This window comes from Gobius niger (genome assembly GCF_951799975.1).
Source record: "Gobius niger genome assembly, contig: SCAFFOLD_218, whole genome shotgun sequence".
Lineage (NCBI taxonomy): Eukaryota > Metazoa > Chordata > Actinopteri > Gobiiformes > Gobiidae > Gobius > Gobius niger.
In genome coordinates this window covers 6,477-20,704 of record NW_027639090.1, presented here as the reverse complement: position 1 = coordinate 20,704, position 14,228 = coordinate 6,477, and the positions used below count along the sequence as shown (strand labels likewise).

The 14,228-nt window shown below is 47.1% G+C and overlaps 1 protein-coding gene across 1 annotated transcript; it reads right to left on the bottom strand.

Moving 5' to 3' along the window:
- Positions 1–1,623: 1,623 nt before the first annotated feature.
- On the bottom strand, positions 1,624–12,186 carry LOC306982904 (glutamate receptor ionotropic, NMDA 2C-like; the record flags this gene model as incomplete). The annotated part of the gene is made up of 3 exons (XM_079583347.1): positions 1,624–1,856; positions 8,072–8,259; positions 12,026–12,186. Coding segments are annotated over 3 exons (582 nt in total), but the record flags the coding sequence as incomplete, so codon positions are not given.
- Between the last annotated feature and the right edge of the window lie 2,042 nt (positions 12,187–14,228).

The window sequence follows — 14,228 nt, the reverse complement described above, 5'->3', positions numbered from 1 at the left end:
CTGACAGACTTAAAACTAAGATGTTAAAGAGGTTTAGTCCTGGTTTAGTCCTGGTTTAGTCCAGGTGTATCCCCGGTTTATCCCCGGTTTCTCCCCGGTTTCTCCCCGGTCAATTTTTTTTCATTTTTTTGTCCATTTTTCATTTTTTTTTTTTTGTGTCAATTTTTTTGTCAAATTTTTGTCAAATTTTTGTCAATTTTTTGTCAATTTTTTGTCAATTTTTTGTCAAATTTTTGTCAAATTTTTGTCATTTTTTTCATCGGTTTTTTGTCAATTTTTTGTGACATTTTTCATCATTTTTTTGTCATTTTTTGTCCAATTTTTGTCCAATTTTTGTCCAATTTTTTCATCGTTTTTTTTTTGTCAATTTTTTGTACATTTTTTGTCGGTTTTTTGTCAATTTTTGTCGTTTTTTTTGTCCTTTTTTGTCAATTTTTTGTCATTTTTTTGTCCTTTTTTTGTCAATTTTTTGTCCTTTTTTTTGTCAACTCACTGTGCTTTAATATCAGAGAGAGTGTTTACTCAGTTACATGTGGAAAACAATCCAAACAATAAGATCTGAATATCAGGAATCAGATCTGAAAAAACCTTCCACATGTGTTTGAGCGGAGCCTGTAAAGTGACACGAAGGAAATGACCATATTTGGATTACAGCGTCTTTCCTGCTACACGTGGATACCAAACATGTCAGTATTTGTGAATGAATGAGCGGGAAACACACAGACATGATGGAGTTAGTTCCTGGATAAATCTTAGACTAAACCTGGTAAAGAGAGAGTTTGGGCGGTTTCTCTGACAGAGTTAAAACTAAGATGTTATGGAGGTTTAGTCCTGGTTTATCCCTGGTTTAGTCCTGGTTTCTCCCCGGTTTCTCCCCAGTGTATCCCCGGTTTCTCCCCAGTGTATCCCCGGTTTCTCCCCAGTGTATCCCCGGTTTCTCCCCGGTTTCTCCCCGGTTTCTCCCCAGTGTATCCCCGGTTTCTCCCCAGTTTTTCCCCAGTGTATCCCCGGTTTCTCCCCAGTGTATCCCTGGTTTCTCCCTGGTTTCTCCCCAGTGTATCCCCGGTTTCTCCCCGGTTTCTCCTCAGTGTATCCCCGGTTTCTCCCTGGTTTCTCCCCAGTGTATCCCCGGTTTCTCCCCGGTTTCTCCCCAGTGTATCCCCGGTTTCTCCCTGGTTTCTCCTCAGTGTATCCCCGGTTTCTCCCCGGTTTCTCCTCAGTGTATCCCCGGTTTCTCCCCAGTGTATCCCCGGTTTCTCCCCGGTTTCTCACCAGTGTATCCCCGGTTTCTCCCCAGTGTATCCCCGGTTTCTCCCCGGTTTCTCCCCGGTTTCTCCCTGGTCTCTCCCCGGTTTCTCCCCGGTTTCTCCCCAGTGTATCCCCGGTTTCTCCCCAGTGCATCCCCGGTTTCTCCCCGGTTTCTCCCCGGTTTCTCCCCGGTTTCTCCCCGGTTTCTCCCCAGTGTATCCCCGGTTTCTCCCCGGTTTCTCCCCGGTTTCTCCCCAGTTTCTCCCCGGTTTCTCCCTGGTCTATCCCTGGTTTCTCCCCGGTTTCTCCCCGGTCTGTCCCGGTCTGTCCCGGTCTATCCCCGGTTTCTCCCCGGTCCATCCCGGTCAGACTCACCCGGCTGACGGCCAGCAGGCAGTCGGTCTTGCGGTCCTTCCTCAGGGAGTGGCGTAGCTTCCAGTAGAGCAGATGTTCCCAGGCGAACACCAGCAGGCTCAGCCCCATGGCCACCAGCAGCATGTAGAACACGCCCGCCATGTTGTCGATGTCCAGCTTGGAGCTCATCACCTCGTTCTTCTCGTTCTGGCAGATCCCGGAGAGCCAGACCGTCTCCAGCCGCTCCGTGTCTCCTGGAGGCGCAGCAGTGGTGGAAAAACATCCCAGTGAAAACAGCATTTAAAAAAAAATATATAGTAAAAACCTCAAAATCTACTGTTCCAAATGATTCTGCAACTCATCGTTTCAATACATTTTAAAGCTTGTAATTAACTGAAAATGGTCATTTGTTGTATCTGCAGCATTAGGAGGTCGTATTTACTGAAATCAAAAACTATTTCAATCAAAAACATCTCAATATCAAGTTATATTTTAACATAGGAGCTTCTTTGAGCAGCTTCAAAATACTTAAATCCATTAAACTTGTGAGTTTTTGGACAGTTTCTGCTTGGATTTCTTTGCAGGATGTCAGAATAACCTCCCAGAGCTGCTGTTTGGATGAAAACTGCCTCCCACCCTCAGAGAAGTTTTTCAGAAGGTTCTCAATAGGGCTGAGGTCAGGGGAGGAGGGGGTCCACATCATGAGTTTCTCTCCTTTAAGCCCATAGCAGCCAGTGATGCAGAGGTTTTCTTTACAGCAGGACATGGGGCGTTGTCATGATGAAGAGGATCTTGTTCTTTTGAATAATCTTTATTCGGACCATAAACAAAACATAAAAACACAAACTCATACGAACTCAAAACACAACCTGCCATGATTGTGGCAGTCGTGAGCTCAGTTTCAGACGTGCAGCTCAATACATTTACATCTTAGTACAAACAATTTTGTTTTACCTTTTGCACCTTTGAGATGAGGCTGTTCCGAAAAGGAGTGGGGGGAAGTAAACACTTATTTAGTCCCGCCCCTTTTAAGTACTGTCAGTCTCTTTTCCTATTTACTTTTTAGGCTTCCTTAAAACAGTAGCTTGTGGCTTAGAAGACAGTGGTCAGTCAGAAAGAGGTCATTTTCACACCTTCAGGGATCCTAAAGGGACTGACCAGCTCTCTCCTCATGACTCCGCCCCCTCCTTACTGACGTCACGGCCTCATCAGTGAACAAGACAGTTTGAAAATGAGTCCTCATGTATTTCTGAGCCACTGCAGCCGTTTCTGCTTCTGCTTCATGAACCGTTTAGGGGAGGCCGGAGAGAAGGTTTATGCACAACTGACCCTGGCTTTGTAGCATCTGTTCTCCTAATCTGATGTGTTTGTCTGGCAGAAACCGTCCTCATTGTGCCTTTATCTGCACAAACCCGAGTGTGTCTGAATCAGCCACAAATCTCTTAACAGTTCGATGATTACGCTTCATCTTTCATGAAATATCGAAGGTTTTCACACCTAGACCAAGACATTCAACTATTTCACGCTTTTCATCAGCAGAGAGATCCTTTTTCTTTCCCTTATTACTTGAAAATGATGATCTGCATAATAAAGTGGAACATCCTTTTTCAGTAGTTTTTCCCTTAACTGGGCTTAACCTGAAAACTGATCATCCCAGGTCTCTGAGATTAACGTCAGTGATTCATAGAGCCCCGAGACACGACACCATCCATGAGTTTCATTAAAAAATCATTTTTTTCTACCTTTTTCACACAAAAATACACTTGCTGAGCCTAGACTTAACTGTCAGTTCCTTCCAGGCGAAGGAGTAAGTCTCTATAGGAACAAACAAAAACAGGAAGCCGTGGTCCTGAGACCTCCTGCTCAGCTCGTTCTTCCTGCTCAGCTCGTTCCTCCTGCTCAGCTCGTTCTTCCTGCTCTGAAACCTCCTGCTCAGCTCGTTCCTCCTGCTTTGAAACCTCCTGCTCTGAAACCTCCTGCTCAGCTCGTTCCTCCTGCTTTGAAACCTCCTGCTCTGAAACCTCCTGCTCAGCTCGTTCCTCCTGCTCAGCTCGTTCCTCCTGCTTTGAAACCTCCTGCTCTGAAACCTCCTGCTCTGAAACCTCCTGCTCAGCTCGTTCTTCCTGCTCAGCTCGTTCCTCCTGCTCTGAAACCTCCTGCTCAGCTCGTTCTTCCTGCTCAGCTCGTTCTTCCTGCTCTGAAACCTCCTGCTCAGCTCGTTCCTCCTGCTTTGAAACCTCCTGCTCTGAAACCTCCTGCTCAGCTCGTTCCTCCTGCTCAGCTCGTTCCTCCTGCTTTGAAACCTCCTGCTCTGAAACCTCCTGCTCTGAAACCTCCTGCTCTGAAACCTCCTGCTCAGCTCGTTCTTCCTGCTCAGCTCGTTCCTCCTGCTCTGAAACCTCCTGCTCTGAAACCTCCTGCTCTGAAACCTCCTGCTCAGCTCGTTCTTCCTGCTCAGCTCGTTCCTCCTGCTCTGAAACCTCCTGCTCAGCTCGTTCTTCCTGCTCTGAAACCTCCTCCTGTGCTCAGCTCGTTCCTCCTGCTCAGCTCGTTCCTCCTGCTTTGAAACCTCCTGCTCAGCTCGTTCCTCCTGCTCAGCTCGTTCTTCCTGCTCTGAAACCTCCTCCTGTGCTCAGCTCGTTCCTCCTGCTCAGCTCGTTCCTCCTGCTCTGAAACCTCCTGCTCAGCTCGTTCCTCCTGCTCAGCTCGTTCTTCCTGCTCAGCTCGTTCTTCCTGCTCTGAAACCTCCTCCTGTGCTCAGCTCGTTCCTCCTGCTCAGCTCGTTCCTCCTGCTCTGAAACCTCCTGCTCAGCTCGTTCCTCCTGCTCAGCTCGTTCTTCCTGCTCAGCTCGTTCCTCCTGCTCTGAAACCTCTTGCTCAGCTCGTTCCTCCTGCTCTGAAACCTCTTGCTCAGCTCGTTCCTCCTGCTCTGAAACCTCCTGCTCAGCTCGTTCCTCCTGCTCTGAAACCTCCTACTCAGCTCGTTCCTCCTGCTCTGAAACCTCCTGCTCAGCTCGTTCCTCCTGCTCTGAAACCTCCTGCTCAGCTCGTTCCTCCTGTGCTCAGCTCGTTCCTCCTGCTCAGCTCGTTCCTCCTGCTCAGCTCGTTCCTCCTGCTCTGAAACCTCCTGCTCAGCTCGTTCCTCCTGCTCAGCTCGTTCCTCCTGCTCTGAAACCTCCTGCTCAGCTCGTTCCTCCTGCTCTGAAACCTCCTGCTCAGCTCGTTCCTCCTGCTCTGAAACCTCCTGCTCAGCTCGTTCCTCCTGTGCTCAGCTCGTTCCTCCTGCTCAGCTCGTTCCTCCTGCTCAGCTCGTTCCTCCTGCTCTGAAACCTCCTGCTCAGCTCGTTCCTCCTGCTCTGAAACCTCCTGCTCAGCTCGTTCCTCCTGCTCAGCTCGTTCCTCCTGTGCTCAGCTCGTTCCTCCTGCTCAGCTCGTTCCTCCTGCTCTGAAACCTCCTGCTCAGCTCGTTCCTCCGGCTCTGAAACCTCCTGCTCAGCTCGTTCCTCCGGCTCTGAAACCTCCTGCTCAGCTCGTTCTTCCTGCTCAGCTCGTTCCTCCGGCTCTGAAACCTCCTGCTCAGCTCGTTCTTCCTGCTCAGCTCGTTCCTCCGGCTCTGAAACCTCCTGCTCAGCTCGTTCTTCCTGCTCAGCTCGTTCCTCCGGCTCTGAAACCTCCTGCTCAGCTCGTTCCTCCGGCTCTGAAACCTCCTGCTCAGCTCGTTCCTCCGGCTCTGAAACCTCCTGCTCAGCTCGTTCCTCCTGCTCAGCTCGTTCCTCCTGCTCAGCTCGTTCCTCCTGCTCAGCTCGTTCCTCCTGCTCAGCTCGTTCCTCCTGCTCAGCTCGTTCCTCCTGCTCAGCTCGTTCCTCCTGCTCAGCTCGTTCCTCCTGCTTTGAAACCTCCTGCTCAGCTCGTTCCTCCGGCTCTGAAACCTCCTGTTCAGCTCGTTCCTCCTGCTCTGAAACCTCCTGCTCTGAAACCTCCTGCTCAGCTCGTTCCTCCTGCTCAGCTCGTTCCTCCTGCTCAGCTCGTTCCTCTCTCCTCTGAAACCTCCTGCTCAGCTCGTTCCTCCTGCTCAGCTCGTTCCTCCTGCTCTGAAACCTCCTGCTCAGCTTGTTCCTCCTGCTCAGCTCGTTCCTCCTGCTCTGAAACCTCCTGCTCTGAAACCTCCTGCTCAGCTCGTTCCTACGGCTCTGAAACCTCCTCCTGTGCTCAGCTCGTTCCTCCTGCTCTGAAACCTCCTGCTCAGCTCGTTCCTCTCTCCTCTGAAACCTCCTGCTCAGCTCGTTCCTCTCTCCTCTGAAACCTCCTGCTCAGCTCGTTCCTCCTGCTCAGCTCGTTCCTCCTGCTCAGCTCGTTCCTCCTGCTCAGCTCGTTCCTCCTGCTCAGCTCGTTCCTCCTGTGCTCAGCTCGTTCCTCCTGCTCAGCTCGTTCCTCCTGTGCTCAGCTCGTTCCTCCTGCTCAGCTCGTTCCTCCTGTGCTCAGCTCGTTCCTCCTGCTCAGCTCGTTCCTCCTGTGCTCAGCTCGTTCCTCCACACTCCTCCTCCTCCTTCACACCTTTTCCCCGTTTGGATCTGACTCTTTCCTGAACAGGTGCGTCCCTCCCCGGCCTCTCGCTCCGATGATGAGCCTATATTTACATGAGAGGTGTGGAGAGGGACCGCGGGGGCACCTGAGGAGCCGGTGTGGGGCCGATAATGGAGCGGCGCCCCCTGCTGTCGGGAGGATATTAAAGCCCACCTCCCCACGGAAAGACTGGACCGACTCCAGCTCCGGCGGTTTCAGGGAGGCGAGAGGGGAGAGGAAGAGGAGAGAGGAAGAGGCGAGAGGCGAGAGGGAAGAGGCGGAGGCGAGAGGGGAGAGGGAAGAGGCGGAGGCGCGGTTTCTGATCCTTTATCTGCAGATCAGGACAGACTCTCGCTCTGACCTACGGCTCAACGTCCTGGGAACTTTTAACTGGAAAAGTGTGAGAACATCTCCTACAGACGTTTGTGATTTCACCTCTGAAGCCCCGCCTTCACCCAGGGCCGGACTGGGACTGAAAGAGGGTCCTGGACTCGGACTCAGCCTGGCCCAAATTACCTCTTACCTCCCGCCTTAACCGAGTGCATTTCCTCCAGCTCGGGTTTACCCAAATCTAAAACAGCATAGCGCCTCATTTGAAAGCTAAGACCTACAAAAGTGATTGTACCCTTTTGTCACATTGTTTGTTTTTGTTGTTTTTTCATTACTTTTTTTGTGTCCCCTGTTTCTCCCCGGTCTATCCCCGGTTTATCTCCGGTCTATCCCCGGTTTATCTCCGGTTTATCGCCGGTTTATCCCAAGTTTATCTCCGGTCTATCCCCGGTTTATCTCCGGTCTATCCCCGGTTTATCTCCGGTTTATCTCCGGTTTATCTCCGGTCTATCCCCGGTTTATCTCCGGTTTATCTCCGGTTTATCCCCGGTCTATCCCCGGTTTGTCCCCAGTTTATCCCCGGTTTATCTCCGGTTTATCTCCGGTCTATCCCCGGTTTATCCCCGGTCTATCCTCGGTCTATCCCCGGTTTATCTCCGGTTTATCTCCGGTCTATCCCCGGTTTATCCCCGGTCTATCCTCGGTCTATCCCCGGTCTATCCTCGGTCTATCCCCGGTCTATCCCCGGTCTATCCCCGGTCTATCCCCGGTTTATCTCCGGTTTATCCCCAGTCTATCCCCAGTTTATCCCCAGTTTATCCCCGGTTTATCCCCGGTTTAGTCCTTGTTTAGTTCTGGTTTAGTCCTGGTTTAGTCCTTGTTTAGTCCTTGTTTAGTCCTGGTTTAGTCCTTGTTTAGTCCTTGTTTAGTCCTTGTTTAGTCCTGGTTTAGTCCCTTGTTTAGTCCTGGTTTAGTCCTTGTTTAGTCCTTGTTTAGTCCTTGTTTAGTCCCTTGTTTAGCCCTGGTTTAGCCCTGGTTTAGTCCTTGTTTAGTCCCTTGTTTAGTCCTTGTTTAGCCCTGGTTTAGTCCTTGTTTAGTCCCTTGTTTAGTCCCGGTTTAGTCCCGGTTTAGTCCTTGTTTAGTCCTTGTTTAGTCCTTGTTTAGTCCCTTGTTTAGTCCTGGTTTAGTCCTTGTTCAGTCCTTGTTTAGTCCTTGTTTAGTCCCTTGTTTAGTCCTGGTTTAGTCCTGGTTTAGTCCTTGTTTAGTCCTTGTTTAGTCCCGGTTTAGTCCCGGTGATTGTACCCTTTTGTGACATTGTTTGTTTTTGTTGTTTTTTAATTACTTTTTTTGTCATATTTTCGTTGCTTTTCTGGCTCACACGTTGCTATTTTGATGCTTTGCTTTTAAGCTCTTAGATTTGGGTAAAGCTCGGTTAAGGCGGGGGTTTAAGAGGTTAAGGAGAAATTTCAGACCAGTGGCCCGTCTGTGATCTTCCAGAGTCCGGCCCCGCCTTCACCCAGCACATTCTGAAGCTGTAAACCTGAGCTTCAGTTCGCCTCAGCTTTAACCTCCTCACCGTCTCCGAGGAACTGCAGCAGCGCGAGGTCGATGAGCCTCTTCCAGCGCGAGCCCTTCTGCAGGGCGATGCCGTAGCCCGTGGTGGCGAACACTTTGCCGCTGCCGATGGTCACGAGTTTGCAGCCCTCGTCTTTGCCCGCCATGTAGTTCAGCACGGCGGCGTCGTAGATGAAGGCGTCCAGCTTCCTGCGGCGACAGGACGAGACCTTTCAGTTTATTCGACTCTGTGTGTTTCTGTAAATGAGGTTAAAGGTTTGTCCCGACACGACCCGACCCACCACGCCCCCCCCCCCCTCTCTGAAACGGCGCTGAACCCTCGTCTCCCGCCGTCTCGCCCCAGGACAGAATCATCCGACGATCATTTCCATATCTCCCAGAGCTCGCACTTATTTGTGAATTGGGTCAATGTGAAAAAGTGTATTTTTAGATGAAACGGGCGGGATTTGAAAATAGTGCAGGGCCGTCACGTCTGCACAGATGTTTCGTTTCAGAGTCGGAGCGATTAAAGAGGACGTGTGCGGTCTGCGGCGAGGACGTGTGCGATCTGCGGCGAGGACGTGTGCGATCTGCGGCGAGGACGTGTGCGATCTGCGGCGAGGACGGGTCCGGCACGGCGGCGCTGCAGAGGAGGAGTCACGCTAACGTCACGCAAAAGGCACGCGAACATCATGCTATAGTCTCGCTATAGTCATGATAAAGTCATGATAAAGTCTCGTTAAAGTCACGTTAAAGTCTCGTTAAAGTCTCGTTAAAGTCTTGTTAAAGTCTCGTTAAAGTCCAGCTAAAGTCTCGCTAAAGTCTCGCTAAAGTCTCGCTAAAGTCTCGCTATAGTCATGATAAAGTCATGCTAAAGTCTTGTTAAAGTCACATTAAAGTCTCGTTAAAGTCTCGTTAAAGTCTTGTTAAAGTCTCGTTAAAGTCAAGCTAAAGTCTCGCTAAAGTCTCGCTAAAGTCTCGCTAAAGTCTCGCTAAAGTCACACTAAAGTCACATTAAAGTCTCGCTAACGTCACGCTAACGCCACACTAAAGTCTCGCTAAAGTCTCGCTAAAGTCTCGTTAAAGTCTCGCTAAAGTCACATTAAAGTCACATTAAAGTCTCGCTAACGTCACACTAACGCCACGCTAAAGTCTTGCTAAAGTCTCGCTAAAGTCTCGCTAAAGTCACATTAAAGTCACATTAAAGTCTCGCTAAAGTCTCGCTAAAGTCACATTAAAGTCACATTAAAGTCTCGCTAAAGTCTTGCTAAAGTCTCGCTAAAGTCTCGCTAAAGTCACATTAAAGTCACGCTAAAGTCTCGCTAAAGTCTCGCTAAAGTCTCGCTAAAGTCACATTAAAGTCACATTAAAGTCTCGCTAAAGTCTCGCTAACGTCACGCTAACGCCACGCTAACGCCACGCTAAAGTCTCGCTAAAGTCTCGCTATAGTCACACTAAAGTCTCGCTAAAGTCTCGCTAAAGTCTCGTTAAAGTCTCGTTAAAGTCTCGCTAAAGTCTCGTTAAAGTCACATTAAAGTCTCGCTAAAGTCTCGCTAAAGTCTCGCTAAAGTCTCGCTAAAGTCACACTAAAGTCTTGCTAAAGTCACATTAAAGTCACGCTAAAGTCTCGCTAAAGTCACATTAAAGTCACGCTAAAGTCTCGCTAAAGTCTCGCTAAAGTCTCGCTAAAGTCTCGCTAAAGTCTCACTAAAGTCTCACTAAAGTCACATTAAAGTCACATTAAAGTCACGCTAAAGTCTCGCTAAAGTCTCGCTAAAGTCTCGCTAAAGTCTCGCTAAAGTCTCGCTAAAGTCTCACTAAAGTCTCGCTAAAGTCACATTAAAGTCACACTAAAGTCTCGCTAAAGTCTCACTAAAGTCTCGCTAAAGTCTCACTAAAGTCTCGTTAAAGTCTTGCTAAAGTCTCGTTAAAGTCACATTAAAGTCTCGCTAAAGTCTCGCTAAAGTCTCGCTAAAGTCTCGCTAAAGTCTCGCTAAAGTCTCGCTAAAGTCACATTAAAGTCACATTAAAGTCTCGCTAAAGTCTCGCTAAAGTCTCGCTAAAGTCTCGCTAAAGTCACACTAAAGTCTTGCTAAAGTCACATTAAAGTCACGCTAAAGTCTCGCTAAAGTCACATTAAAGTCACGCTAAAGTCTCGCTAAAGTCTCGCTAAAGTCTCGCTAAAGTCTCGCTAAAGTCTCACTAAAGTCTCACTAAAGTCTCACTAAAGTCTCGCTAAAGTCTCACTAAAGTCTCGCTAAAGTCTCACTAAAGTCTCGCTAAAGTCTTGCTAAAGTCTCGCTAAAGTCACGCTAAAGTCTCGCTAAAGTCTCGCTAAAGTCACGCTAAAGTCACATTAAAGTCACATTAAAGTCTCGCTAAAGTCACATTAAAGTCACATTAAAGTCTCGCTAAAGTCTCGCTAAAGTCACGTTAAAGTCTCGCTAAAGTCACACTAAAGTCTCGCTAAAGTCTTGCTAAAGTCTCGCTAAAGTCTCGCTAAAGTCTCGCTAAAGTCTCACTAAAGTCTCGCTAAAGTCTCGCTAAAGTCTCGCTAAAGTCTCACTAAAGTCTCGCTAAAGTCTCACTAAAGTCTCACTAAAGTCAAATTAAAGTCTCGCTAAAGTCTCGCTAAAGTCTCACTAAAGTCTCGCTAAAGTCTCACTAAAGTCTCACTAAAGTCAAATTAAAGTCTCGCTAAAGTCTCGCTAAAGTCTCGCTAAAGTCTCGCTAAAGTCACGCTACAGTCACGCTAAAGTCTCGCTAAAGTCACATTAAAGTCTCGCTAAAGTCTCGCTAAAGTCTCGCTAAAGTCTCGCTAAAGTCACGCTACAGTCACGCTAAAGTCTCGCTAAAGTCTCGCTAAAGTCTCGCTAAAGTCTCACTAAAGTCACGCTAAAGTCTCGTTAAAGTCTCGCTAAAGTCTCACTAAAGTCTCGCTAAAGTCACACTAAAGTCTCGCTAAAGTCTCGCTAAAGTCTCGCTAAAGTCACACTACAGTCACACTAAAGTCTCGCTAAAGTCTCGCTAAAGTCTCACTAAAGTCTCGCTAAAGTCTCGCTAAAGTCACACTAAAGTGTCGCTAAAGTCACGCTAAAGTCTCGCTAAAGTCTCGCTAAAGTCTCGCTAACGTTACGCTAACGTCACGCTATAGTCACACTAAAGTCTCGCTAAAGTCACGCTAAAGTCTCGCTAAAGTCTCACTAAAGTCTCGCTAAAGTCTCGCTAAAGTCACACTAAAGTCACATTAAAGTCTCGCTAACGCCACACTAACGCCACACTAACGCCACGCTAAAGTCACACTAAAGTCACATTAAAGTCACATTAAAGTCTCGCTAACGTCACGCTAACGCCACACTAACGCCACGCTACAGTCACGCGATAGTCACGCTAAAGTCTCACTAAAGTCTCGCTAAAGTCTCGCTAAAGTCTCGCTAAAGTCTCGCTAAAGTCTCGCTAAAGTCTCGTTAAAGTCACACTAAAGTCTCGCTAAAGTCTCGCTAAAGTCTCGCTAAAGTCTCGCTAAAGTGTGAGTGACAATTAATATAAATGCAATATGAAGTGGCTGAGTGGCTGATGTATATTGAGGCTAAGCCCGGCTCTTACCCGGTCTCGAGGCTAAACCCGGTCCTTACCCGGTCTCGAGGCTAAACCCGGCTCTTCCCCGGTCTCGATGCTAAACCCGGTTCTTACCCGGTCTCGAGGCTAAACCCGGTCCTTCCCCGGTCTTCAGGCTAAACCCGGTTCTTACCCGGTCTCGAGGCTAAACCCGGTCCTTCCCCGGTCTTCAGGCTAAACCCGGTTCTTACCCGGTCTCGAGGCTAAACCCGGTCCTTTCCCTGTCTTTAGGCTGAACCCGGTTCTTACCCGGTCTTCAGGCTGAACCCGGTCCTTACCCGGTCTCGAGGCTAAACCCGGCTCTTCCCCGGTCTTCAGGCTAAACCCGGTTCTAACCCGGTCTTCAGGCTGATCTTACCCGGTCTTCAGGCTGTCCAGCGCCTCCTCCACGCCCTTCTGGTTGTACTTCATCATGTGCGTGTGCATGTCGGGGTAGTTGCTGCGGATGTTCCTCTCGGTGCTGCCGTTCGGGACGGTCCCGAAGCGAAAGGGCGGGTAGTGCTCCTGCGGCCTCTGGAACTGCACACAGAGGAAATCATTTAAATCTGGTTTATGTTCGTTTAGATCCTGCGTTAGGAAACACTCAGACACGTCCAGGAGCGAGTGAGGAGCCAGAAAAAACCAGAAGTTTCCCCATTCCTGCCCCTAGAGGTCATAAGCACCACTGCAGCTGTCGTACATGTTGTGTTTTTTACTCATTAATTCCCCGTGAGAGTAAATCCTACGCTGACAGAAAAGACAAAGCTGTAAATACTGTTTAAGTGGCGCTAGCCCACAGTTAGCTTAGCAGTTAGCCTGTTAGCTTCTTCTTCGTGATTCCATTAGCAGTGTCGGGGAGATACTTTAAAAATGTATTCCATTATAGAACACTGAATACTTGCCTGAAAATGTATTTTGTGGCTATCCGCTAGCTTAGCTTACCGCTAGCGTTAACAACAACAACAACAACAACAACAACAACAACAACAACAACAACAACAACAACAACCAGCTTTACTGTAAATGACTGAAAACACAGAGAAAAGGTGAGTCATTTGCCATCCATAAATCATCATATTTTGAGGTAAATTTCAAAATAAAGGCTCGGACCTGAAGGTAAAGGTTGTAGAAAGTTGCTAATGTGATAAACAAACCGGTGCTGATCCATGTTGTGTCTCCCTCGTGTGAGTGGCCCGAGAATCAAGTCACATGTTTTAGACTAATTTAACATTTTCTCTCATTAACCTCCGGCCTGAACCGAGAGCATTTTCTCCAAAGCTAAGACCTACAAAACTAAATGGATCTTTTTCCTCACATCATCAGATTTTTTTTACATCATTTTTTGGGGAGTTTTCAACTCATTTTGTCACATTTGTCCTTTTGTTGTCAAATTTTTATCAAATTTTTTCCACTTTTTCATCTTTTCATCATTTTTTTGGTAAATTTTTGGTCATTTTTTGTCCATATTTTGTCAATTTTTTGTCACATTTTTGTCACATTTTTCGTCTATTTATTTGACATTTATGCCACTTTTTCATAATTTTTTTGTCTAATTTTTTGTCATTTTTTTGTCAAATTTTTGTTATTTTTTGTCACATTTTTGTTACATTTTTGTCATATTTTTGTCACATTTTTATCAATTTTTTGTAATTTTTTTGTAATTTTTTTGTCACATTTTTGTCACATTTTTCATCATCATCCTTGTTTTCGTATCAGTTTTGTTGCTATTTTCTCACCTTTTTTCCAGAAGCTTTTGGATTGGGGTAAAGCTGGAGAAACTGTGCTCGGTTCAGGTGGGAGTTAAGGGGTTAATGACGTGTGGGATGTTTTCCTTTGGTTTGAGCAAAGTAACTGTAATCTAAATACTCTCTGACTAAAGAGTATTATTATATATTACTCCATTACTCCCCAACACTGTCCATCAGCATCAGTGACTGAAGTCGTGTTTTTCTGAGACTCCAGGAGGCGATAAACACTTGTACCACCCCCAGAGGGACCACGGGGAGGATTCACTAAACAAGTTACTGAGTGCTGCTTTAAGTTGTAGAATCCCTGCAGAGATTATGAAAAGAAAAGTTTCCATGTGATGATGTTTGGTGTTAGTTTCACCTTAAGCTTCCTGCTCTCCTGGGGTCAAACCAGCCATAAAACCACATGTTAACCTCTTAACCCCCACCTGAACCGAGAGCATTTTCTCCAGCTTTACCCCAATCCAAAAGCTTCTGGAAAAAAGGTGTGAAAACAGCGACAAAACTGAGACGAAAACAAGGATGGAAATGTGGAAAAAGTGAGAAAAAAATAACAAAAAATGTATAAAAAAATGACAAAAATGGACAAAAATTTGACAAAAAAGTGAGAAAAAAATGACAGAAAGTGACAAGAAATGACAAAAAATTATGAAAAAGCGGCAAAAATGTGATAAAAATTTGACAAAAAACGGACAAAAAAATTACAAAAATTAGACAAAAAAATTAGGAAAAAGTGGCAAAAAATTGACAAAAAAGTGAGAAAAAATTGACAAAAATTCGACAAAAAAGTGAGAAAGAATTGACCAAAAAGTGACCAAAAAATTGACAAAAAAT